Here is a 26,092-nt window from a genome sequence, read left to right as displayed (position 1 = left end):
TGAAAGTCTTTATTCATAGTGTTGAGAACAAAATAAAATAAGAATGATAAATGGAAATCAAATACTCAGCCCCTGGAGGTCTGGATCCAAAATGATAGTCAAAATCAAAGTGACAAATCAGGTCACTGGTTGATCCAAATTCTGTAGAAATTCCTCCAAACGAGTCTGTATCATCCTCAGTCGTGTGTGTGGCCTCCACGTGCCTGAATGCACTCCCTACAACGCCTGGGCATGCTCCTGATGAGACCACGGATGTCCTCCTGAGGGATCTCCTCCCAGACCTGGATTAGAGCATCAGTCAGCTCCTGGACAGTCTGTGGTGCGACGTGGCGTTGATGGATGGACCGAGACATGATGTCCCAGATGTGCTCTATTGGATTTAAGTCTGGGGAACGGGCAGGCCAGTCCATAACATCAATACCTTCATCATGCAGGAACTGCTGACACACTCGTGCCACATGTGGCCTGGCATTATCTTATCATTATCATTACCTGTGAAGCACTTTGAATTGCCTTGTGTATGAATTGTGCTCTACAAATAAACTTGCCTTGCCTTGCCTTGCCATTATCAGGCATCAGAAGGAACCCAGGGCCCACAGCACCAGCATATGGTCTTACAATAGGTCTGAGGATCTCATCCCGGTCCCCAATGCCAGTCAGGGAACCTCTGGCTCGCACATGGAGGGCTGTGCGGCCCTCCAATGAAATACCTCCCCAGACCATCACTGACCCACCACCAAACCGGTCATGCTGGATGATGTTGCAGCAGCAGAACGTTCTCCAGGGCGTCTCCAGACTCTGTCACGTCTGTCACATGCGCTCAGGGTGAACCTGCTCTCATCCGTGAAGAGCACAGGGCACCATTGGCCAATATGCCAATCGCTGTGTTCTCGGGCAAATGCCAATCGGGCTGCACGGTGTTGGGCAGTAAGCACCGGCCCAACGCCCTCATACCCCCCTCATACCACCCTCATACCCCCCTCATGGAGTCGGTTTCTGACCGATTGAGGACCAACATGCACATTTGTGGCCCTCTGGAGGTCATTTTGTTGGGCTCGGGCAGTGCTTCTCCTGTTTCTCCGTGCACAAATGAGCAGATAGCGGTCCTGCTGCTGGGTTGTTGACCTCGATCTCCCCCCCCAGGTCTCCTGGTGTACTGGCCTGTCTCCTGGTATCTCCTCCATGCTCTGGACACTGCGCTGGGAGACACAGCAAACCTTCTTGCCACAGCACGAATGGACGTGCCATTTTGGATGAGCATCACTCCCTGAGCGACTTCTGTGGGTTGTAGATGCTCCTCATGATACCTCTAGTGGTGAGAACACTGGACAAATGCAAAAGTGTTCCAAAAATACGGTGCAAAGGATGAAGACAGGGAAATGGTCTGTGGTCACCACCTGCAAAACCATTTATCTTTTGGAGCGATCTTGCTAATTGCCTCTCATTTTCACCTTCCACAACACCAAGTGAAATTGATTCACAATAAGCGTGGCTTCCTAACTGGACAGTCTGATATCCCAGAAATTTGAATGACTTGGAGTTACATGATGTTTTTTGAGTGTGCCCTAAGTTTTTGTGAGCAGTGTATATACTGGAGTAGATGTTACTGAGCACTACCCACTTCTGGCAATAATATGCCATATCAAAAGACCAACAGCAAGCCTACTTGACATTTTGCCCAAACACTACAGTGATGTGCGCCACTAAGTTCATGTCCTGTTTTCTTCTCAGGTGATCACAACATTCCCCAGTAAATCAGTAAATACTGTGGCTGACCACAAAGAGCTCATGGCTGAATTAAAACCCCAAATAATTGGCATACTGGAACAAGAATGCATAGACCTATGTAATCCTAACCATGGATTCATGCTCTGGAAGAGCTCACCTGAGGACCTGAAGGCATTTTCATTTGCACATTTACTTTTGGACTTTGAGCGTCACTCTCCTTTCCTCTTGAGCATTTTTCAAACTATTAGCAAAAACAATATCCCTGCACTTTGACTCTCCATAGCACTGAGAGGAAGAGTGCCTCATTTGTCAGCCATTGCCTATTACATTAACAGCATCTTGCAACATGGTGGGACTAAAAAGGCTGCCTTTAATAGGCTTTCAAAAATGGCCATCACGGCGAACTACAGCAATGCATTAGGAAAGCAGAAGTAGATTGCCAAGCTTTGTGGAGAGTCCCTCCAAACATTAAAAGTAGGCAATGAGCTGTTCCTCAATGATACAGCTGAAAGGCACTTGGAACCTGACATCTCCAAGAGCATGGAAGACCTTACCCTGACAAGTAAGATAGCAGCGCACATATCATGCAATCTGAAATGCATATTTAGATAGTACATGTTTATTGATGTTAATGTTTTTGAACAGGTGATGGTGTTGCTGTGGTCACTTTACAGACCTGCCTTGCAGCCAGCTGCATTGCTCAGAACTACAAGATGTTCTGAGCAATGTTCTGAGCAATGCTCCGCTTCGCTCTGTGCAGTCCCCCAAAGTGCGCGGAGCGCACAAAACGAGCGTGAAGCGCTCGCCTCCTATCAAACATGCACTAACGCACTCCTCTCGTCGTGCACGTTCCGTGCACATGCACATGTATCAGAAAACAAACTTTGTAATTGGACACCCAAAGTGCGCGGAGCGCACAGAAAAAACACTGTTCTCGTGTGGGAAAATTATTTCTTTCTTTCGCGCCGTTGCGATTTTCACCCAGTGAACATCGACGAAAAGTCCCAGATTGTGGCCCAAAATTCAAACACGATCCGACGAAACTTTTGACTATTTCCAAATTTTTTATTTCCAAATAATGTTTTTAACATTGCGAGATAGGACGCGGGCAAAAATTAAGTTTGTCGTAGAATCCTAAAAATCGGTACAGACGTGCATCATGACAAGTTGAGCAAAAAATATTTTTATGGCAACGCCGTCGGCCATATTGGATGTAAGCCATTATAGATAACAGCCCGCGAAACGGGAATACGCCTCTATTTTTCAATTCGTACAAAATATATCTCCTCCTAGACCGTTTATCGGAACGAGCTCATTTTGGCTGGAAAATAATCTTGAGAAGTAGAACTTTAAAAGTTATCCAAATTATTTTTCGAAGTTTTACGGTTTTTATGCGGCAAAGCCGCAAACTGGACAAAGTATTTTGCAATTTTCGCAAACAATAAATGGCTCCCATTCGTACACATGAAGCCCGATTTTAATCATTTTTTTGTCAGGTGTTTTATGTCACCGTCCTAAACACTCTCATTCTCACTCTCAAAATTCAAATTTGGCGCGAAAGCGCCCCCTATAGGAATTATATGGTGAGTACAAATTTTAGTTTTACGAAAATTTAAATAATTTGGCAAAAAATTATATTCGGTCAATCCGTGTACCCTTCGATCATTAGTTATTCCGTTTCAAAATAAAATCAGAAAAACTAATTATGTGGTTGTTTTATTGTATTTCCATTTTATAAATTAAATTGGAAAGGCAAAAAATTCTAAATAAAATATTGACCAATTTCTTTGCTATGCAGTTGAAACAAACACTGCTAAAACAACTTCCATTATTATCTTCACTACTGCTTCGGTTTGATTTGCTACTGGAAATGATGAGTAACTTTTTCTCTGCCTCTCTCTCCCTCGCACAAGAGGGAAACAAAAACAAACTTAAGCAAAAGAGGTCGAGCTTCAACGCGATCGCCTCTGTAACCGTTGTTTATTATTTCATTAGGTGTGGCTTCGGAGGCGGCCAAGAGCGGAGCTGAGCGAACAGGTGGAAGATGCGAGTGTCGGGGCTCCTGCACCCGCCTCACTCACGGACTCCACACGCCTTTTTCTCTCCCATGGCCCGGGAGAGCTGGCGCTGGGAGTGTTCGGGAGCTCTCTCTCTCTGTTTCCCCAGAGCCGTGCTCTAAAACCCTTTCCCGTCGTGCATTCACAAACTGTCCCTCTGCCACTCCTCTCTCCGTCCCCCACTTCAGCAGTGACTTTTGTTTTGCAAAGTAATCATGCTCAACTAAAGTGACGAAGAGGAATAAAAATATATAAAATACGCGTGTGTCCTCTCCTCCCGGCGCCTGCAGCTGCATTTCCCCGTGTTCGCGCTGCTTTCCGCCGGCTTCAGTGTCGCTGCCACAGGGCCAGGACCGCACGACTTGCAAAAAATATCAAACATGTTTGAAAACCTTGCAACCGTGCAATTTTCACTCGTACGTTAGTCGTGAGCAGCTATTCGTGGCTCGTAGCCCCCTGTACACTGCACGACAGAGACGCACAGTGTCTGCCCAGCTTTTTAAGGTTGTTTTCCGAGCAGAATCTCCTCACGGATATTTCTGAGCAACCATTCCCTCCGTGGTAATATAAAGCATCACTGATCCCTGCATGTGTTGCCCCATTTTTAAAAAGTATATGCATAAGGCTGGAGGGAAGCCATCAAAATCTCATAAAACTTTCCAAACAAGTGTAGGAGCGGCTCTGAGCTGAGGTCTCTCTTCACTTCCAGTGTCGCAAACAATAATAAAACAAAATAATAGTAACGTCATAATTTTGGGGGGAATTTAAAACAACTAGAGCCAAAACAAACACATTGACATTGACGTATACAGGATTTATTTTTTTAATTCAAGTTTAGAAAGGGAAAAAAACAAAAAACAAATGGAAATGTTTTTCTGATTTTATTTTGAAACGGAATAACTAATGATCGAAGGGTACACGGATTTTGGTCGCACCGATCAGAAAAGTCTATCACACCTATGTCATATTTTTCACGGTGTTGCCGTAGCGATAACCAGAATGTCCCATTTTATTCTGATGGAAAAATGTTAAACTCCATAATTCAGCAACATGTGCTTTTTCTATCTCCTCCGAGGAAAACCTGGTGAAGAAGATCTAGAGAAGTGAGGAACCAAAGGTTATCCAAAGTACTTGGATTAACTAAAAGTATTTTCAACCCTAAGTTAAATTTAAAAATATGCTTCAGTTTGCAGATATAGCGTGATACAAATGCATACACCACGCTCCAAATTATTATGCAAATTGTATGTCTGTGTCATAAAGGTAAAAAAAAAAGTTTCAATGAAACTCGTGGATGGTATTGTGTCTCAGGCCCTTTGAATCACTGACATTAATCTCAGAGACCTGGGATGATTAGTTTTCAGGTTAAGCCCAGTTAAGGGAAAAACTACTGAAAAAGGATGTTCCACATTATTAAGCAGATCATCATTTTCAAGCAATATGGGAAAGAAAAAGGATCTCTCTGCTGATGAAAAGCGTGAAATAGAATGCCTTGGTCTAGGTATGAACCTTCAATATTTCATGAAAGAGGAAGCGTAATCATCTAACTGATAAGAGATTTGTGGATGATTCAGACACACTCGGGTTTGTGCAGATAAAGGCACAATGAGGACGGTTTCTGCCAGACAAACACATCAGATTAAGAGAACAGCTGCTACAAAGCAGCAGACAGGTATTTGAAGCTGCTGGTGCCTCTGGAGTCTCCCGAACATGAAGGTGTCGGACCCTCCAGAGGCTGCAGTTGTGCATAAACCTTGAAGCAGAAACGGCTGCAGTGGCTCAGAAATACATGAGGACTCATTTTTCACTGATGAGGCCGTGTGACCCTGGATGGTCAACTCAATAGAGTAGTGGATGGTTGGTGAATGGCCCCAATGTCCCAACAAGGCTGTGACATCGGTAAGGAGGGGGCGGAGTCATGTTTTGGGCCAGAATCATGGGAAGAGAGCTGGTCAGTCCGTTTAGGATCCCTGAAGGTGTGAAAATGACCTTTCTGACTGACCACTTTCTTCTATGCTACAAAAAGAAGAGCCGTGTTTTCCCGAACAAGATCCTCTTCATCATGACAACGCACCATGTCCTGCTGTAAAGAATACCTCTGCATCACTGGCTGCTATGGGCAGAAAAGGAGAGAAACTCATGATGTGGACCCCCTCCTCCCCCGACCTCAACCCTATTGAGAACCTTTGGAGCCTCAACAAGAAAACTTCTATCAGGGTGTGAAATCATAATTTTAATATTACTATGTTCAATTATATCATAAATGAATAAGCATGCCAGCGTGTTGAGTTAAGAGTGCCCAACGTGTATTATGCTTACGATAGTGGAAATTACTGGTAAACCTATAGGACAAGGAATGTGTTTTTCCATCTATACATAGCTGTTCAGCCAGACGGTCTGTCTCAACTAACCCCACCAAAATAGCAGCTTTTACTTGGAATTTTAAGATACGCCCTGTACATACCTAATTTGCATAATAGGATATAAACCCCATGCCTATGGTTGTTCTTTGTGAAAAAAACTTGTTCTGTACTTTTCGCCCAGTTGTTTTTCGCACCTCATGATTTCAGGGTGGGAGGCAGTTTTCATCCAAACAGCTGCTCTGGGAGGTTATTCTGACATCCTGCAAAGAAATCCAAGCAGAAACTGTCCAAACACTCACAAGTTTAATGGATTTAAGAATTTTGAAGCTGCTATTACACAAGGGCTCCTATGGTAAAACATAACTTGACCTATTGAGATGTTTTTGATTGAAATAGCTTTTGATTTCAGTAAATATGACCTCCTAATCCTGCAAATTCAACAAATGACCATTTTCAGTTAATTACAAGCTTTAAAATGTATTGAAACGATGAGTTGCATAATCATTTGGAACAGTGGATTGAGTTTTTTTTGCTGTATTTATTTTTGAAATAAATACTGTTTTCACTGGGAGATTTTTTCAACCACATTTAAATGATTCTCGGCCAGTTAAAGACTTTCATTTGAGTTGACAGTTGAGGAAATCAGAGAAAAATATCATTTGCATAATAATTTGGAACCCGGTGTTCACATTTTTCTCTGTATAATGTATAAATTAAGAGCAGGGTTCTCAGTAATGTCAAGAAAGTTTTTTTTTCCTGACATTGTCAGATACTGAGAGGGCACATTAGCACATTCCAAAAATCCTAAAACTAAGACCCTAGGGAAAAAACTTTAAAAACAAACAAACATAAAGGCAGTAGCAATACCGTAAATTTAGATTGAGGGAGACAAAAGGGGGCAGGGCGGTCGGCATTTCGGTTGCATTATAGATCCACCACAAGATATTCTTCAAAAAGGAGTCATCTAAAGATCATGGCACACTATTTGCCAACATGAATGTGCTAAGGTTACATTTTATTACCTTTTATAAGTAGTCTCGCTATCTATCTCTTGATCTATCCAATATGATTTATTTATGGTCTATTTTTTTTCATTATAGGAGCACAAATGCTAGACAGGGCCCCAATGCAGCATACAATGAATACAAAAGCTTTTTGAAGAAAGATACCACGGCTCTCTTCCTGGCTGCAGCGATGGAGACATTTAGCCTCAAAGATGTGAAAGGTAGGTAAGAAACATGTCATGTTACTTGAAAAATGTAACATAAAAATTTGAAATGTCCTTTTTTCTCTTTTTTGTCGATAGACACTCCAACACACTTCATTCCTGAGGAAGTGCTGAGAGGAACGGAGGAGGACAAGAGAGACTGGTTACATGCAAAGGCTGGAGAAACATGTTTGTTTTGAAAGATGTTATGGTCACCGCTGAAGGCACACAAAAAAAGCGCTTTCCATGTAGCAAAGAGGATTGTGGAAAAAGCCTCATTCATGAGAATGCAAGGCAAACCCATGAGAGGACAATGCACAATATAGTGCCATCTGCACAGTCATGTCCCCTCATCACCTCCACTTTATCTGACAAAGATCATACGATGGAGCACTCCGAGGCAAGACTTGGATTTGGCTTTTTGTTACTCAACATGCTGGATGCAGTCAAAGAAGGAGATGGTGAACGTCTGCTTCGCCTGTACAAAGTTGCACTACTGTACTATAAAGCATATGGCCACAGCCAGTATGCTTACAGCACTTTTCTAATGACGCTGCAGGTCAATTGCACACTGTCCCCCCGAATGGCTCACAGCGTTACTTGGAACCGCTTTTGGAATGGCAGAGGAGGAAAAAGCAACAACATACCTCTAGACCAGGGGTCGGCAACCCGCGGCTCCGGAGCCGCATGCGGCTCTTTCATCCTTACACTGCGGCTCTGAGTGGCTTGGGAAAATAAAAATAAAATAAAAAAAAAACCTAAATATTTAATTGAAGTGTGTTTTATTTGTGTTAGTTCTTTAATATTTTAGTTCTAAATTGGAAGATTATTGTGATCTTGACATGTTAGAATAAATATATTTTATTGTTTTTCGTCGCTCAAAATAAACGTCATACTCGTGAAAGCCGGTATACCTGCCAAAACGCCGCCTTTTCCTCCTCCTGCGGTCGTTCCTCCTGATGTTTGGGAGCCAGTCCCTGCCACCCCTATTGCCCCCCCGCTGGAGAACCCCACTGTTATATATTTGTCACGATTTTCCCCGCGTTTGTGGGGAAAAAAGGGACAGTAAGAAGCGCCTTTCCCGCGGTCCTTGAATGCATCTTCCACGCTGCCTCGAACCAAAACAACAGCGCGTGGTTACAGCAGCTACACCACGGAAAAGTTAAGGCTTATTTACAACCTTAGACACGTAAAACAAGTGGCGATGGGCGCGGGGCAGGTGAAGACAGGCCTGTGTTTGTGGATTATAAAGTTTTTTCAACTGGAGCTGAGGACTGACCAGACGAGTGAGAATCATGGATAAAGAGGTTTAAGAGCAGCAAGTTCTATGGATCCCCAGAAGATCGAGTGCACAGTGAGTGTAGTGTTTTTATGCTTTTCTGTGAAGTAAAGTCAGCCCAAATTGTGCGGCTGTTGCACCGACTTATCTGACATGAAGCGCGTGCGTTTGTTGATGCGTTTGCCCGTGTTACACGTTGACAGGAGCGGGGTTGAACTGGTGTGACTGTCCCATAGACTGAAAAACTATTGCTATTCTCCAGTATATTGACAGGCCTGAGCTGGTGTATTTGCTTTTTATTTAACCCGATTTGGCGAGAGCCCAAGGAGTCAGGGGCGCACGGCGGAGCGAGACGTCTCTGCTCCGCCTCCAACCCGGTGTGCGCGGCAGGCAATCTTGTCCACATTCGGCCAATTCTTGACAGATTTTTGACAGAACGCGACAATTCCCAATAACTCGCAGCAGAACGCAACAGCTCGCAGCAGCGCGGGACGCATATTCGTGACCGTGCGTAATAATTCGTGCCATTAATCGTAACACGCAGTAACAGGTCGCAACAGTTCGCGGCGGCGCGTGAAACCTCTACCCCGAATCACAAACATTCATGATCCTCGGCCACGAATGTGGATTCGTGGCATTCGTGACTTGTCGTCGTTATTTGTAAACCCAGCATTAGATGTCAAAAAGTATTTGCGGCTCCCAGTGTTTTCTTTTCCGTGGAAACCGGATCAAATGGCTCTTTCGGTGTTAAAGGTTGCCGACCCCTGCTCTAGACCTTCACCTGGAGCATCTAAATAACTACTTGAAGTCATTTTTGAAGGGGCCTGGTCCAAACTTAAATGAGAACTCAGCAGACAGAGTGAGCCGGTCAATTGGTGTCCTGAAGGAATTCATGGACAACACAGATGGGGAACTTCAGGTAACAACACCCAGTGGCCAGCACCGCTCACAGTCAGAACTAAATGACATTATGAGCCTTGTTGACATTTTCATGGAAGCCAAACTCTTCAAGTGCCAACCACAGAGGGAATTTAGATCATTCCCTTCATTCCAAAATAACTTGCTGGGAAAATTAAAGTATGACAACCTGTACCAGTGGATGAGGGACAAACTGAAAGAGTGGAGAAATGTTCCCATTTGAAACGGTTTCTTTTGAACATTACTATTTCAATTTTAGATCTGTTCGTATAGTTTTTTATGCTATTTTTTTTTTTTTTTTTCATTTTTGCACTTTTAAGTTATTTAAAATGTAGCACATTTTTTCATGTGAGGATAATTACGTAGTTGTCATTGTTTTAAATTACACTGCATTTTGTGAATTTAGATTTTTTATTATGCTACAAATATTTCTATTATCTACTCTTTGCTTTAATCTCATTGTGAATCTTTAAAAAAATAAAGAGCATTTTGATAATTAAAGTGTTATACTAATATTTTAGCTCGAGAAATGCAATTGTTTATGAACTTTTAGAACAGAAAAATGAAAAGACATGATATAGAACGAGAACATCTTTATTCACACAGTAATTCCAAAATGAAAGCAAATGAACATCAGTCTGAGCATTGAAATGGAGTTACTCCTAACTCTGAACTGCTACATGATGCAGTTCCCTGACTCTCTTCTTGATCAAAGTACCCGCTATAGTTTATATCAGGAATTGAAAAGGGTTCAGTGTCAGAATGTGTTGGACTTGGACAGTTTTCAATATCTTCAAACACTTCTTGGACTATTCTAAGAATACCTTCAGCATGTTTGTATGCAAAGACTGGAAGGTGTGACGTAATGTAAGACACATCAAATATTCTGGGACTGTGCTCAATAACGGCCTCAATGAGTTCTACACCAAAACCAGTACAAGCAGTTTTACTAGTACAGAGGTGTGTTACTTCATGAAGCAAATTGTCTTGGTATTGCTCCAACAAATCTCTTAACAGCACTCTGTCATCATCGGTCACCTCTCTACTTTTAGTGACTACAGGTGCTTTGCTTTGGGGTTGCTCATACAAAGGTAAAGGCTCCTTGCACCCGTCAGGATGACAGACACATTTTAAGTGACAATAAGTACAGCACAAATGTTCAGGAAGAACAGAAGAGGGATCTTTATCAAAATGACTGTATAAAGCTTTTCGAAAGCATGTACTCTGGCCTAAGTTTAGCAGCTATTTCACTGTATGACCCACATTTGTATGTTGTTTAATACAGTAAACCGTACAATACTACATGGGATACAGTAGGAACATTTAAGCCCATACCAAGAGCAGTTGTGGCCACAACAACTCTACAATTGCCTTCTCCGCTAAAAGAGGATATCACATGACTTTTATTCGGTGGAAGTGTTTTGCTATGATATTTGCCAATAATTGCGTTCTCAAGCTTGTGTTCTGGATCCCTGTCAACCCAAGAATCCTCACCCAACTCAACTTTTAAGTAGCTGAAGACTCCCGAAACAGCTTTTAATGTAAGACAGTAAATTATTATGTGAGACATTGAAAGTCCTTTGCCCTTAATCCTCTCTACAATCCAGTCCAGACAGTCCAGGTAAGGTCCAGAAATACGTCCGACTCCGAGTCTGATGTTCCATCTGTTCGGGCTTTCTGTCAGAACCATTGCGTTTTTTCCAGAAGTAGCTGCCGTTTCACCCTTGTTCTTGATTCAAGGTCTGCAGAAGCTGTCAATGCCAATATAGGTGTACCTGAGAAAGAAAAAATAAGCATTTGTAATTCTACTGCATTAAAAATATGAATATCTTAGCAAAAATTACGAAAATCATTCATCAATAACTAGGTAGGGGGGTGGGAGCACAATCAGTCCTGTCTTATAGTCCTACATGTTTTCCTGAATATGAAAAATATTTACCATGAATAGGCTAAATGATGTCATTGTTACTTAGATATTAACATAGTACATACAAGTAACTTAGCCTAAGTATTACAATATTACATATTTCATAATATTCCTCCAGTTTGTACTGTGAAACTATAGTATTAATCACTCCACAACATAGTATTGCAGCCATAATCAGTGTAATCATGCTGGATTACTTTGTAGTTTATATTTAGAGTGTAGCCATTTAATAATTTAAAATCTCACCAGCTTTGATCAAGGATCGCAGTTCACCCAGCCTTGAGAAACTCTCTCTGAAAGCACGCATGCCCTTTTCAGTGTGGCCCCTGGTAATAAAAGCATTTGCGTTAGCATGTTAACATTTTTAGCCTAGGTAATAGCATTACATCAGGTCATTTGTACCATTTGTATGTAAGGTGAACCTTGAATTTCCTTTACCTGTTTTTCCATCAAAGCCACGAGTGGAGAAACAACCACCATGACCGGATTCGCGTAGATTTCCATTTTCTTAGTTACGAGTGGAGCAAGCTGATAAATCAGACTTTTTCCAAATCCTGTCGGGAGAGTGGCAAAGACGTCGTTTTTTAAAAGAAAGCCCTCAGAGCAGCTTCTTGTTGTGGCTTTAAGGTCAGGTCCAGCTCATTTAAAACAGAAGAAAGGGCACTGGTAAAAGATCGCTGTATCGCGGCCGCCGCCATCTTCACCGTTTTGGTTGCGGGAGGAGCGCAGGTGTTTATGGGAAATCCTGGCGCAGCAGATGACGTACGGTTAACTCCCGCCTCCCGCGCTTTGATTGGCTTTGTCTCGTTTTGCCGGAGTCAGCGAGATTCAAATCACACAATTTCAGACTGTAATCCCATGTATCTCTTAACATGAAGGAGCAGTCTGGCTCGCGCCAGGCTACAAAGCCTCAGCTCTACAATTTATTATTATGAATATAATCCAACTTTTGTCTTTTTGTGCAACAATTTCTTTCAGCTTTATGTTTTGAAACTGTGATTTTAAGCTAAAATCCAGAACATTATTACATGTTTGGTAGTTTTGGAAAAGTTTAAAGTAGTTCATGTGATTTATGCAAAAAGTGGAAGAAAATATTGAAAATGCAGATGTTATGGCTGTTTTTAGGCGTGTACATTTTTGTACACTAGGGGTCGACAGGGAAATGCAGATCTACCAAATAAAAGACATGAGAGTCAAACAAACATTAGATTCTGAAAATGTGGCTTAAAAGAACATTTTCTGCAGAAATCCACGTCTCAAGCTGCAACACAAAGTGTCAGGAAATGAAAACATTTTTTTTTTTTTAAATGTTGAAAATGAACACAGGATGAACACGGTTAAATGAACCTTCTCCAGAATAATAATGAAGGTCTCAGTTCTAAAGGTTTGAGTGAAAACAGCTCAAACTCTTCTGACGTCAATATCGCAGCTGTCGACACGAGAGAAACATGTACAACAGCAAATCTTCTCAGAACAACCAACATTTTAGAAGTATATTAAGAGTCAGACTTACATCTGCAGATCGGGTTCATCCATCGTTCTCCAGCAGGACTCAGTCTGAAACAGACACAGACTCAGATCCACAGTTTGTTTGTGTCGACTGTAATAACTGTGTAATAACTGTGTAATAACTGTGTAATAACTGTAATAACTGTGTAATAACTGTCCTCACCTGAGAGTGGAGAGTGAGCAGTGGGGCTCCTCCTGTAGAGCAGTCAGGAGCTTTACTCCTGTGTCTCCTGGATGGTTGTAGCTGAGATCCAGGTCTGTCAGATGGGAGGGGTTGGACCTCAGAGCTGAGGCCAGAGCAGCACAGCCTTCCTCTGAGATCAGACACCCTGACAGTCTGAACACACAGGGTTAAACAGAGTCATAGAAATGACAAACTCACAGAGATGAAGAGTAAACCCTCTGACCTGAGCTGCTCCAGTTTACAGTGAGGACTCTTCAGTCCAACAGACAACATCTTCAGCCCTGAGTCCTTCAGGTCGTTCTTACTGAGGTCCAGGACTGTCAGACTAGAGGAGCTGAGGACTGAGGACAGAGCTTCACAGCTGCTCTCTGACAGGTTACAGCTGCTCAGTCTGGAGAGAACACACTGTTTTAGGAGAAGTTTAGAAGGTTCATACTTACATAGACCTCACTCACAGAGCTTTTTTGGAGGCTTTGACCACTGGCAGCAGCCTCAGCAGAGCCTCCTCTGAAGCACAGTATTTCTTCAGCTCAAACTGCTCCAGAGCTTCTTCTGATGACAGTAAGATGAAGGCCAGAGCCGACCACTGAGCAGGAGACAGTCCACCTTCAGACAGACGTCCTGAGCTCAGGTACTGTTGGACCTGCTCCACCAGAGAACCATCATTCAGTTCATTCAGACAATGGAGCAGGTTGATGCTTCTCTCTGCAGACACTTCCTCACTCAGCTTCTTCTTGATGTACTCAACTGTTTTCTGATTGGTCTGGGAGCTACTTCCTGTCTGTGTCAGCAGACCTTGGAGAAGGCTCTGATTGGTCGGCAGTGAAAGACCCAGAAGGAAGCGCAGGAACAAGTCCAGGTGTCCGTTTGGACTCTGTAAGGCCTGGTCCACAGCCGTCTGGTGCAGATGTTTCAGTTTACGTTTGACTCTGAGCAGACTGGACTTCTGTGTTTTTGTGGAGAGCAGGTTGACTCCAGTGTCGATGAAGGTCTGATGGACGTGAAGAGCAGCCAGAAACTCCTGCACACTCAGATGGATGAAGCAGTAGACCTTGTCCTGGTACAGGCCTGGCTCCTCTCTAAAGACCTGTGTGAAGACTCCGGAGTACACTGAGGCGGCTGCAGCGTCCAGCCCACACTCGCTCAGGTCACTCTCGTAGAAGATCAGGTTTCCTTTCTGCAGCTGCTCAAAGGCCAGTTTTCCCAGAGACTGCACCATCTCCCTGGTCTCTGGACTCCATTGTGGGTCTGTCTCAGATCCTCCTTCATACTTGATGTTCTTGACTTTGGCCTGAACCACCAGGAAGTGGATGTACATCTGAGTCAGGGTCTTGGGCAGCTCTGCTCTCTCTCTGGTCTTCAGCACATGCTCCAGGACTGTGGAGAGGATCCAGCAGAAGACTGGCATGAAGCACATGATGTGGAGGCTTCGGGACGTCTTGATGTGGGAGATGATCGTGTGGGCCTCGTCTCTGAACCTGTTCCTGAAGTACAGCTCCTTCTGTGGGTCGCTGAACCCTCGCACCTCTGTCACCATGGAGACGCACCATGCAGGGATCTGATTGGCCGCCGCGGGGCGTGTGGTTATCCAGAGGCGAGTGGAGGGAAGCAGGCTCCCCCTGATGAGGTTCACCAGCAGCTCCTCCACTGAGGCGCTCTCTGTGGGCTCCGTCAGGGCCTTGGTTTGGGTGAAGTCCAGAGGAAGTCTGCACTCGTCCAGACCGTCAAAGATGAAGAGCAGCTGCAGCTCTTCAAAGCTGCTCACTTCTTCTGTTGCTCTAAAGAAGTGATGGAGCAGCTGCACCAGGCTGAAGCTCCTGTCCTTCAGCACATTGAGTGCTCTGAAAGTGAAGGGGAACAGCAGCTGGACGTCCTGGTGGGCTTTGCCTTCAGCCCAGTCCAGACTGAACTTCTGAGTGAGCAGTGTTTTCCCGATGCCAGCCACTCCCTTTGTCAGCACTGTTCTGACGGGCGCCTCTGTGTCCGCGGGGCCTTTAAACATGTCTTCACATGTGATGGCTGTCTCTGCTCCGCCTGCTTTCCTGGAGGCTGCTTCCATGTGTCTGACCTCATGTTCCTGGTTGACCTCTGAGGCCCCTCCCTCTGTGATGTAGAGCTCTGTGTAGATCTGCTGCAGGAGGGCAGGGCTTCCTTGTTTAGCCACGCCCTCAAACACACACTGACACTTCTGCTGCAGGTCACGCTTCAGTTTACGCTGAAGAACTCCAGTACGACTCCCTGAATGAAGACACAGACAGAGCCTGAGTCTCAGAGAAGATCAAATGACTGAGTGAAATGGACCTACTGCTCCACAGACGCTCAGCCAGCTCCTTCTGCTGCCTCCTCCTCAGGAAGTTCACAGTGATCTTCAGAAAAGCCTCTCCATCCTCATCAGGCTCTAAGCATTCTGGGTAATCTGTGCTCAGAACCTTGTGGATCTTCTTCAGCTCCTTCTGGACAAAAGTGAAGATGTCCTCCTCCAGAAGCTGCACAGACACATTAGAAACAACACAAATGCAGTCAGTGTCAGATATGTGTGAAACAAGTCCATTCATCTGAACATCTCCAAACTTGAGTGAAGGACACACCTTAAATATGGAGTCCAGCTGAGTGTGATGTTGCTGAGCTCTGAGCTCTGGAGCCTGCTCCACTCTGTGACAGAGACACAACAAACACCTCAGGATTCAGCTGTTTCTCTCACACTTTCAGAACCTCATTAAACCACTGTCTGTCCTTGTGTTTAAACAAACTCAATCTTACAGATCTGAGGAGAAGTCCGGTGGTTTCCACATGGACGAGTCGCTCCTGAGGGACTCACAGATGGGGCCTGGTTCAGAACCTTCTGGTCTGACGTCAACACTGGGTCTAACACAGACAAATACATTCACAATAAACATTAAATATTTATATCAAGATAAAAATCTTCCATCCACAGTCCATTATCTGGATTTTAGTTCTTGATCCTTTGTGATTGTTATTGTCAAAAAGCAATACAAACATTTACTAAAGATTTGTTTCCTTCAGTAAATCTTTCTTAGATCCTTCCCTTTATGTGACAATAATATTCCAAAATACACAGAGTCAAAACTCACCGCTCTGTCCTGAAGAATATTGGTTTGTCCATAGACCGGTCACTGAGGGACTCACAGCTGGGACCAGGTTCAGACGGAGGATGTTTCTGGAGGATCCTGAGACAAAGAAGAAAACACACTTCAGTGAAACACACGGGACTGTCCTGGATCAGACTCAGGAAAGGATCATCTGCTCCATCAAAGAAACCAGAAACTTTAACACATCTTTCCTCTTTTCTTTCAGAAATACTGTCAGTCTTTCACGGTCCAGGAGCAGATTTGTGCAAACTGGAGACACTTTAGGTCTGAATCTGACATGGAGAACTGTGGTGGATCTCACCTCTGGGCTCCGTCCTCTCTGGGCTCTGGCTCCTCCATTGTTTGTCCAGAGTCCTGGGGGTAAATATTCAAACCTTAATAACTTTGCAGTTAGAACATAACGTTCAACCTTTTTACCAGTTTAGTCTTTACTAAATAATAAAATACAGATTCTCAAGGCATGATGTTTCCATTATGAATAAAACACATGTTTGCTTTCATCAGGATCGATCTTTACTGGAACCTTTGGCCAATGGCTCAGATTTGTATCCACATTTCCAGAGCCGCACATGGAGAGAACATCCGAAAGATGCTCTTGGACGGATCATCACTGATGTTGCTGGTTCATTGTACACTGCTCACAAAAACTTAGGGCACACTCAAAAAACACAATGTAACTCCAAGTCAGTCAAATTTCTGGGATATCAGACTGTCCAGTTAGGAAGCCACGCTTATTGTGAATCACTTTCACTTGGTGTTGTGGAAATTAAACAGACAACAGGTGGAAATGAGAGGCAATTAGCAAGATCACTCCAAAAGAGGAATGGTTTTGCAGGTGGTGACCACAGACCATTTCCCTGTCTTCATCCTTTGGACCGTGTTTTTGGAACACTTTTGCATTTGTCCAGTGTTCTCACCACTAGAGGTATCATGAGGAGCATCTACAACCACAGAAGCTGCTCAGGGAGTGATGCTCATCCAAAATGGCACGTCCATTCGTGCTGTGGCAAGAAGGTTTGCTGTGTCTCCCAGCGCAATGTCCAGAGCATGGAGGAGATACCAGGAGACAGGCCAGTACACCAGGAGACCTGGGGGGGGCCGACCGAGGTCAACAACCCAGCAGCAGGACCGCTATCTGCTCATTTGTGCACGGAGAAACAGGAGAAGCACTGCCCGAGCCCTACAAAATGACCTCCAGAGGGCCACAAATGTGCATGTTGGTCCTCAGACGGTCAGAAACCGACTCCATGAGGGTGGTATGAGGGCCCGACGTCCACAAGTTGGGCCGGTGCTTACTGCCCAACACCGTGCAGCCCGATTGGCATTTGCCCGAGAACACAGCGATTAGCAGATTGGCCAGTGGTGCCCTGTGCTCTTCACGGATGAGGGCAGGTTCACCCTGAGCACATGTGACAGACGTGACAGAGTCTGGAGACGCCCTGGAGAACGTTCTGCTGCTGCAACATCATCCAGCATGACCGGTTTGGTGGTGGGTCAGTGATGGTCTGGGGAGGCATTTCATTGGAGGGCCGCACAGCCCTCCATGTGCGAGCCAGAGGTTCCCTGACTGGCATTGGGGACCGGGATGAGATCCTCAGACCTATTGTAAGACCATATGCTGGTGCTGTGGGCCCTGGGTTCCTTCTGATGCCTGATAATGCCAGGCCACATGTGGCAAGAGTGTGTCAGCAGGTCCTGCATGATGAAGGTATTGATGTTATGGACTGGCCTGCCCGTTCCCCAGACTTAAATCCAATAGAGCACATCTGGGACATCATGTCTCGGTCCATCCATCAACGCCACGTCGCACCACAGACTGTCCAGGAGCTGACTGATGCTCTAATCCAGGTCTGGGAGGAGATCCCTCAGGAGGACATCCGTGGTCTCATCAGGAGCATGCCCAGGCGTTGTAGGGAGTGCATTCAGGCACGTGGAGGCCACACACACGACTGAGGATGATACAGACTCGTTTGGAGGAATTTCTACAGAATTTGGATCAACCAGTGACCTGATTTGTTACTTTGATTTTGACTATAATTTTGGATCCAGACCTCCAGGGGCTGAGAATTTGATTTCCATGTATCATTCTTATGTTATTTTGTTCTCAACACATTGCCCTACACTATGAATAAAGATTTTCATCCGAAAAATCGAATTGATTGACATTTAGGATGTGTTTTTTGAGTGTGCCCTAAGTTTTTGTGAGCAGTGTATATTGTGGGTCTCACAACATCAGACCGTGTCCAGTGAACGGAGCTGACTCGTATTACAGGAACAATCATCAGCTGATCACACCTCCCTCACAGCATGGACATCAGGAGGTCCTTTCTGCTGTCACTGGTGCAGCCCTTATTTCAGATCAGGACCAGGTGAATGTCAACACTGTCAGAAGAACACTCGACAAATACTCTGCAACCGACTTCAACAGGCTGGAAATACACACAACAAATATAAACGCTTTTGTTTTTGTTCCCATTTTTCATGAGCTGACGTGAACCAGCCTGTCAGGTCCAATCAGGAGGAGGGGGAGGAGCTTGATCACACGTTTGAAAATCCTGTTCCAACTCTCCTCATTTTGCAAACTAGGAAGGGCTTTCTGGTTAAATTCTGCTTTTGTGGACTGGGGAACCCGTTTTCCCGAAATGTGACATCATCGTCCCCAGTTGGTTTGTGTTTTTGATGTGGGAAAGTGGGGATTTTAATTATCGCTGAGCCAAGCTAACCATTTGAATTTGGCGCTAGCATCTCAAAAGCTAAACTTCGGTTTGGTCATTTTATAAAATATCATGTATATTTTCTTGTTACATTAATGTCAGACATTTCTCTCTCAGATCAGCTGATTTCAGTTGTTCTTCTCAGTTGTGCGAGAGTTCATGTGCACAAAACACTGGACATTCATCTTCTACTTTGTGTGACATTTATGGATAAAACAGCACTTTATGCTGAAACCCTTAACAATGTGAGGAAAAGAATATGACCTGTGGGTGTAACCGTGGGTTTCAGGTCTAGTCTCCTGTGGGGCCGGTGATCATATGAACAAAATGAATTGTAAGTTCTTTCTGCTCCTTTTCACTCTTCATTTCTTTATTTTAATATTGCAGTTCTATTGCCTTTCTTTTAACTAAATTTGCTCTGGGCTCATAAAGCAGATGCAGCTGAAATGTAAGACTGAGACGGACAAACAGAACAATTAGCGCACATTAGAATAAAATTGGTAATAAAAATAAGTGCAGACTTGTCAGAGCCGGTGCTGGCCCTTCTGGGGCCCTAAGCAAAAACCCACATTGGGCCCTACAGTCGCATCCCATGGTTATTCGGCAAAGGGCAAAGGGCGGACCTATTTACGGTCAAAACAGTTCCACTGTACAGTAAAGCAGAGCAGAAATGGAAAATAATGACCTCAATTCAGGCCCTGCACCTCTGTGTGAGAACCACTAACCACTAAGCCATTGTCCAACTGGGATTTAGGACTACTACTAGTCTATTTCCCCCATTTTTTAAAATGGAAAATGGCAAATGGGCCCATTCTTTCACTTCTGGCCCTGACCCACAGTTTGGGAACCACTGATTTAAAACAAACTGAAACCTGCTCCTGGCGGTTATTTCTGTCTGACCACTGAGAATTTGCCTGTGAGTCGCGCGACTCGTTATAGACTGTGCACATTCAGAGAACCAGAGTTACTGTAAGTTACTGTGCTCGTGAGAACCGTGTGGATTCAACTCCTCTTTGAGACAAAAAGGCCTCAGACACGGCTTTACTCTGGTTTATTCATCAAACTACTGTCCTGATTCTCCACTAGACACAACAAGAAGAGAGTTTAAATGAGTGTGAGGCCGATGCCCCGAGTCCGCGCAGAGAAAACATGAGAGCAGCGCCCGGACACGGGGACGTGATGCAGCCGCGGAGGAGCCGCACATGAGGCGAAGAGGAGAGAGACGGACAGCCGAGTGTGAGACACGAGCGGAGAAGCACTCGCGTGTTGGGAGTGACAAGGGGAAGGCAGTCGGTCTCTCCTGCTCATTCACTTCAGCAGACTGCTCCGTTTTGGTGTTATATGCGGCAAAGTAGGCGGAGAGTGAGTGAGGCTGTCAGAGCCTGTCCCGTAACAACGCGTTGATTAATCAGTGAAACAACACCGCAGTTTGACTGAGATCTTGCAGCCGCGGGGGCCCTACGCACCTTGCATAGTCTGCGTATAGGAAGAACCGGCTCTGAGACTTGTATAATGTGATAAATAAAAACATTTAAAGAACAAAAAACTATCGTCAGACAGCGGAGCCAAGGGGATGTTGAATGGATAATATTTAGAGACGATTGATTGTGTCTCGGAGAGGAGGGAAGGACAGAGGATCCACAGCTGTAGGCCTCCCCCCTGCCCAGTGAACTTAGGGGGGATCTGACTCTGGACTGTCAGGGAGCCGGACCACACGGACAAACCACATCTCACAATGTTTACAAACTGTAAAATATAGCCCTGATCTCTGCACACACTCAAACAAACACAGCCTTCAGAGGAAATGCAGCCTTTGGACTGATCTGTACAAGTATCTACATGTTCACTCCAGATCAAGCTGACAAGTATTTGAGTATGTGAGGAAACTTGTTCTATGACACTGTTGCCAATTATTACACATAATTAATTATGTACACGTATTTGAGATTATACATTTACAAATCTAATGTTTATAATTATTATCATTATCAGTGATCCCACAGTTTAGAAATCAATCTCTCATTTTGACAAACAGCAAAGTCCTACAGTGCCATCTACTAGTGATGGGATTTATGGCTCTTTGAAAGGAGCCGTTCATTCGAGAGCCGTTCACCTTAAAGAGCCCTTCCAAAGACTGGCTCTTTTGAACGATTATGCTTTTTTTTATTTAAACAAAGTAAATCCCTCCGAAATTTTAACGAAAATGTCACTCAGGGACGTGCACAGATAGAGCCCAGGTGGTGCTCAAGCACCTGCCCCTTTGCCCTGTGCCCTTTAAGTGCCCTTCTCAAGACCATTTTTTTTTCATACCCAATATTAAAGGCAAGGGAGTAACTTCATGTTCAAAGTTGATGGGGGCATGCTGTGGCGTCGAGGAGGGGAAAGGTGGTCAACCCAATCACCACCCGATGTTTTTTTTTTCTTCTTCTTTCTATGCTACAAATAAAGTCAAGTGCAGACTCGCCCTTCCACCTGGCCTTTATCCTCAGAATCCTCATTGCCCTCAGCTGATGAATGAGTTTCCTTTGAGACACATAAGTTAAATTAATATCCTCTGTAAATAAACATTTGCACTGGTTTAATGTAGTGGTTCTCAAACACCAAGTACTTCTGCTTTAAAATATCAGACCAACCACTTCACAAAATATTTGAACCAGGCCAAGATATAAATATTAAAAAAGGGGGGAAAAAAGGGCTAAACCAGATCTGACATAAACCTAAATATGACAAGAAAAAGAAGAAAACAAAAAAATCATGATATCTATGACTAAACCAGAAACACACTGGACTTTAATGTATTACTAAAACATAAATGAAATCATCAATAGTTATAAATCCTAACAGTGGTACACGTACCACAGCACCTGCAAACTCCCACACACACAAAACCATGCTCTTTTAGGACATTTTTTTTATGAACAGGAGCGCGCGTGGCTCGGTCAGCGCTGTGGGCGTGGCTCGGTCAGCGCTGTGGGCGTGGCTCGGTCAGCGCTGTGGGCGGGCGTGGCTCGGTCAGCGCTGTGGGTGTGACTCGGTCAGCGCTGTGGGCGTGGCTCGGTCAGCGCTGTGGGGGGCGTGGCTCGGTCAGCGCTGTGGGCGTGGCTCGGTCAGCGCTGTGGGCGTGGCTCGGTCAGCGCTGTGGGCGGGGCACATTCACTTCTCAGTCTCTGTCAAGGGACAGCTTCAGTGTCTGAGAGTAAAACGCACACTTGGAACAGTCTACGCGGTCTTTCCCGTGGACTTCAGCGCTTTGTAATACAGATTGTTTCCCGCCTGCACCTGTCACTGCCTTTGCCCAAAGCCGCTCTCACGCGCTGCTGCAGGGGAGGGAGAGAAGCTTTCGGCATTGTGGACTCCCAGAGCGGGGATGAAGGGATGAGGACGGTTAATAAGCCTCTATCATTATTCTCAGGCCGGGTTTTATGTTGTGCTCATGTGAGCCTGTGATCTCTCGTTTTCAGGGGAGGAAATAGTTTGTAGTGGTTCTACGGTAATTCTGCAGGCCTTCTAGTGGTTACACGGCACATACCTGCGTATCACGTAGACTACACCACCGCCTAGTAGCAATAAGCATATTGAGCTGAAGTTGTTAGTCTGACATAACTGAGACTTACATGTTGTTGTTGGAGGAAAGAGCCACGGATGTCTTGTTTTTTTTTTCGGTGGCATTTTTAACAAAAGATCGATGTTTTCGAAAATAGCAACTCCTCATGTCACGTAGTTACGCACGCCATCAAAAGCCACAACCAATCAGATTGCATCTATCCAATCAAGCAACCGAAATGCTGGGGCAGCGGGCTTGTCTAGCATTTGCGCACTTTCGAATGGCGTCCGCAAATGTAGAAAATTGGTTCAAAATATTGGTGGGGACTGTCCCTGCCCAGCCAAAGTTGGTGGGGACATGTCCACACCAGTCCTTCAGGACACTCTCAATTATTGTGTAATTGAGAGTGTCCTGACCAGTTGTATTACTGTGTGGTTTGGTAATCTCACTCTGAAAGAGAAGAAGGCTTTGAACAAAGTGGTTCGCTCAGCCAGCAGGACCATTGGCTGCACTTTGCCGCTCCTGGAGGCCACATATAAAGCTCGACTACTGAATCGAGCTTTAAAACTAGCAAATGATGCCTCAGGCCACCCTGCTAAAGCTTTTTTTGAGATGCTTCCTTCAGGGCGAAGGTATCGCTCCATCATATGTTCTACTGATCGACATATGAACAGTTTCTTTCCTCAAGCTGTGATCACTTTAAACAAGGCACTTTAAACAGGCACTTCTATTATATTTATCGGTGTGGACTTTTATTGTACAATGTTTTGCCCTTAGGCTTTTAATGTGGCAGTGTTTGTTTGTTCTGTTTTTTATATTGTGTCTTTTTACTTGTTTTACATATCGCACTTTGAGCTCTTTGCACATTTTTTTCCAATGTGGTTTTTCTAACTGCAAATGGCCAATAAATTAATCTGAATCTGAATGGATTAAAGGTATAGCGGAGGATGTTCTATTTCTGGGTGGATCATCAAGACGATTGGTCCTCCTAATTGTCAATCATTCTGGTGATCTGCCTACGTAAGGCCGTCGTGCGCACTCGCCCCTTGTTAATTTCTGCGCATTCGCACTTTCAAGCCTATGTGAGTTACGCTGTTAGCCATTCATTGCTGCTCGCAGAACGCACTGAGTCGTTGTATGAGTGTATGAGAAGAAGAGAAAGGCTTCAGAAGAGAGAAACAAGACCAGAGTGTTTTTGGGAGATTCTTCCTCCTCGGAGGCAGGTAGAGCGTTGCGGATGCGCATTTTTTTTTTAAACGTGGAGAGGGCGGTTGTTTCCTAAAATTTGGGAAAATCCTCCTGTATACTTTTAAGTATTATTTTTTTTATTGTTCTTGGATATTTGCCCTACTCAGCCAACATGTGCTGAAAATACAGTTTTAATGTTCAACAACTTCAAATCACGCTTCATTCCTCCTCTGGCTCTTGAGCCGCGGCGGCGCTGACGCTCCTGATCCCAGAAGGGCAGCTGCCTCCACGTAAGACTTCACTGATCTGCTGTCGGGAGGTTAACGTCGGCCTGGGGATCTGCAGGACCTTAACCTGTTCCTGACTGTCAGGGTTCGGTTTAGGGTCAAGGGTCCAGGTGATGGTGTGAGGTAAGTTCTGATTCACTCACACAGATCTTCAAGTCTTTCAAATGAGGGCTCACACTGGCAGATCGGCTGTAAACTCTCCAGAACACTTGGGGATTTTGGATATGAATAGTTGCTAACTCTAACCCTGAACTGGCAGAAAACAAATAAACCTCTTATCCCCCGCCTTAACTGAGCGCATTTTCTCCAGTTTGGTTTTACCCAAATCTAAAATATTCGAAACTGGAAAGCAACAGTGTATAATTCCTCATTTGGAAACTAAACTGAATGTAACTTTTTTCATGCATTGTTGCCATGTTTGTCATGTTTTTTAAGCACTTGTGTCGTGTTTTTGTCGTCATTTTTTTAAATTTTTTAATTTGTTTTCTTGTCTTTTTAATCACATTTGAGTGTCACTTTTTGCTGCTTTTTTTGTTGAGTTTTCATCCTCGTTTCCATTGCTATTTTTCTAGTTCTATTTTTTACAAGGCAAGTTTATTTGTAGAGCACAATACACAAGGCAATTCAAAGTGCTTCACAGTTGCAAGAAATTACAAGAAAACAGATAAAATCAATAAAAACATCTACATAAAATGAATCAGTTACTAGTGATGCGCAGGTTAGGGTTTTTTTTTTACCCGCGGGTCCCGCATTTGGAGCAGGTTCTAACCCGACATGACCCGCCCCGCAATGATGTTTTATTTATTTTTTCTGTTTTTTTCTTTGTTTGATCCATATGAACAGCACCGCCATGTCAAACCCTCTGAAGAGCGCTGGGCAAGAGGGAGAGAGGAAGAGAGCAGAGGTAGACCAAACGCGAAGTCACACACAGTCGCACATACCGTGGAAAACCGGAGCTCCACAAAAGCGTTCTCTGGATCACAAGCTGCAAAACGTACCTGTGTGAAGTTAGCCCCCCCATAGTGTCCGACACACACACACACGCACGCACGCAGGCGCGCACACACACACACACACACACACACACACACTTTTTCAAAGAATATGAATGACAACATGCATGTTTTTTTGTACCGGGCAATATACAGCTACGCCCTGCCAGTATTCAGATTAGTCCCAAGACTCAACATGTCTCATTTTGACAAATCGTAAAGACCTACAGTGCAAACGACAGCCACACCTCAGTGTTACAGCTACAGAGATTAAACTATAGTTTGATTAGAAAATAGTGATAAACACGACTCAGCTAAAATAATAAACATGAAACTGAGCATTTCAGATCTGATTAAAGTCAATAAATCAAGGTGTCAAGGAAATGAAGGAAGAAAGACTCAGACTAAAGAGTAAACCAGGACTAAACCTGGACTAAACGAGGACTAAACCAGATCTGAACCCGGTCTATCCCAGAGCAGGGGTTGAATATGATGAGAGCAGTCGAACCTGAGCGGATCCACAGAGTCCACCGTGTCCCAGAGAAAAGTGCGTCTGACGGAGAGAGCGGTTTGTGCGTTTCTTCCTGGTGTTACTCAGAGCAGCACCTGGATTGGCTGTGGTCCAGGTGGGCGGGGCTTGAGTCCAGGTGGGCGGGGCTGCAGACAGGTGACAGGAGGAGAGGCTCATACAGCAGACAGTGATGCGAGCAGCTCCTAAAGCAGCCCCTACAGTCACATATCTTCATGCTTTATTGTATCCAGTGTGTGGAGTTTAATGTCTCCAGTAAAAGTGCTGTTGATGCACTGGTTCTTGTCGCGGGTCCAGCTCAGCTCCGGTGTCCAGTGCAGACTGTGAGAGGCTTGAGCTCAGACTGACCACAGGCTGCTCCAGGTAAGACTTCACTGATCTGCTGTCGGGAGGTTAACGTCAGCCTGGGGATCTGCAGGACCTTAACCTGTTCCTGACTGTCAGGGTTCGGTTTAGGGTCAGGGGTTCAGGTGATGGTGTGAGGAAAGTTCTGATTCACTCACACAGATCTTCAAGTCTTTCAAATGAGGGCTCACACTGGCAGATCGGCTGTAAA

The 26,092-nt window shown here is 44.5% G+C and overlaps 3 protein-coding genes and 1 long non-coding RNA gene across 4 annotated transcripts in view; 1 reads left to right on the top strand and 3 right to left on the bottom strand.

The window, feature by feature from the left end:
* Nucleotides 1–26,092, bottom strand: part of LOC306960565 (protein NLRC3-like) — a gene marked incomplete at both ends in the record, with an annotated part of 303,489 nt that overhangs the window by 131,762 nt on the left and 145,635 nt on the right. The gene's annotated exons all lie outside the window — the stretch shown is intronic.
* Nucleotides 1–26,092, bottom strand: part of LOC306960416 (protein NLRC3-like) — a gene marked incomplete at its 3' end in the record, with an annotated part of 232,902 nt that overhangs the window by 108,430 nt on the left and 98,380 nt on the right. The gene's annotated exons all lie outside the window — the stretch shown is intronic.
* Nucleotides 1–26,092, bottom strand: part of LOC306960420 (uncharacterized protein) — a gene marked incomplete at both ends in the record, with an annotated part of 50,893 nt that overhangs the window by 3,743 nt on the left and 21,058 nt on the right. Inside the window, 9 exons of the mRNA XM_079552851.1 lie at nucleotides 12,993–13,036; nucleotides 13,152–13,325; nucleotides 13,396–13,563; nucleotides 13,628–15,410; nucleotides 15,478–15,658; nucleotides 15,761–15,824; nucleotides 15,933–16,037; nucleotides 16,265–16,360; nucleotides 16,584–16,636. Of these exons, the coding sequence (XP_079408977.1) occupies nucleotides 12,993–13,036; nucleotides 13,152–13,325; nucleotides 13,396–13,563; nucleotides 13,628–15,410; nucleotides 15,478–15,658; nucleotides 15,761–15,824; nucleotides 15,933–16,037; nucleotides 16,265–16,360; nucleotides 16,584–16,636 (2,668 nt within the window). The remainder of the gene's footprint in view (nucleotides 1–12,992; nucleotides 13,037–13,151; nucleotides 13,326–13,395; nucleotides 13,564–13,627; nucleotides 15,411–15,477; nucleotides 15,659–15,760; nucleotides 15,825–15,932; nucleotides 16,038–16,264; nucleotides 16,361–16,583; nucleotides 16,637–26,092) is intronic.
* On the top strand, nucleotides 7,066–8,005 carry LOC306961409. The gene is made up of 3 exons (XR_013792764.1): nucleotides 7,066–7,155; nucleotides 7,268–7,373; nucleotides 7,455–8,005. It is a non-coding gene; the product is annotated as an uncharacterized lncRNA (long non-coding RNA).

The sequence above is a fragment of the Gobius niger genome, assembly GCF_951799975.1.
Source record: "Gobius niger genome assembly, chromosome: 3".
In the NCBI taxonomy this organism is placed as follows: domain Eukaryota; kingdom Metazoa; phylum Chordata; class Actinopteri; order Gobiiformes; family Gobiidae; genus Gobius; species Gobius niger.
The sequence above is the reverse complement of the archived record's forward strand: the minus strand, read 5'-3'. Positions and strand labels throughout refer to the sequence as shown.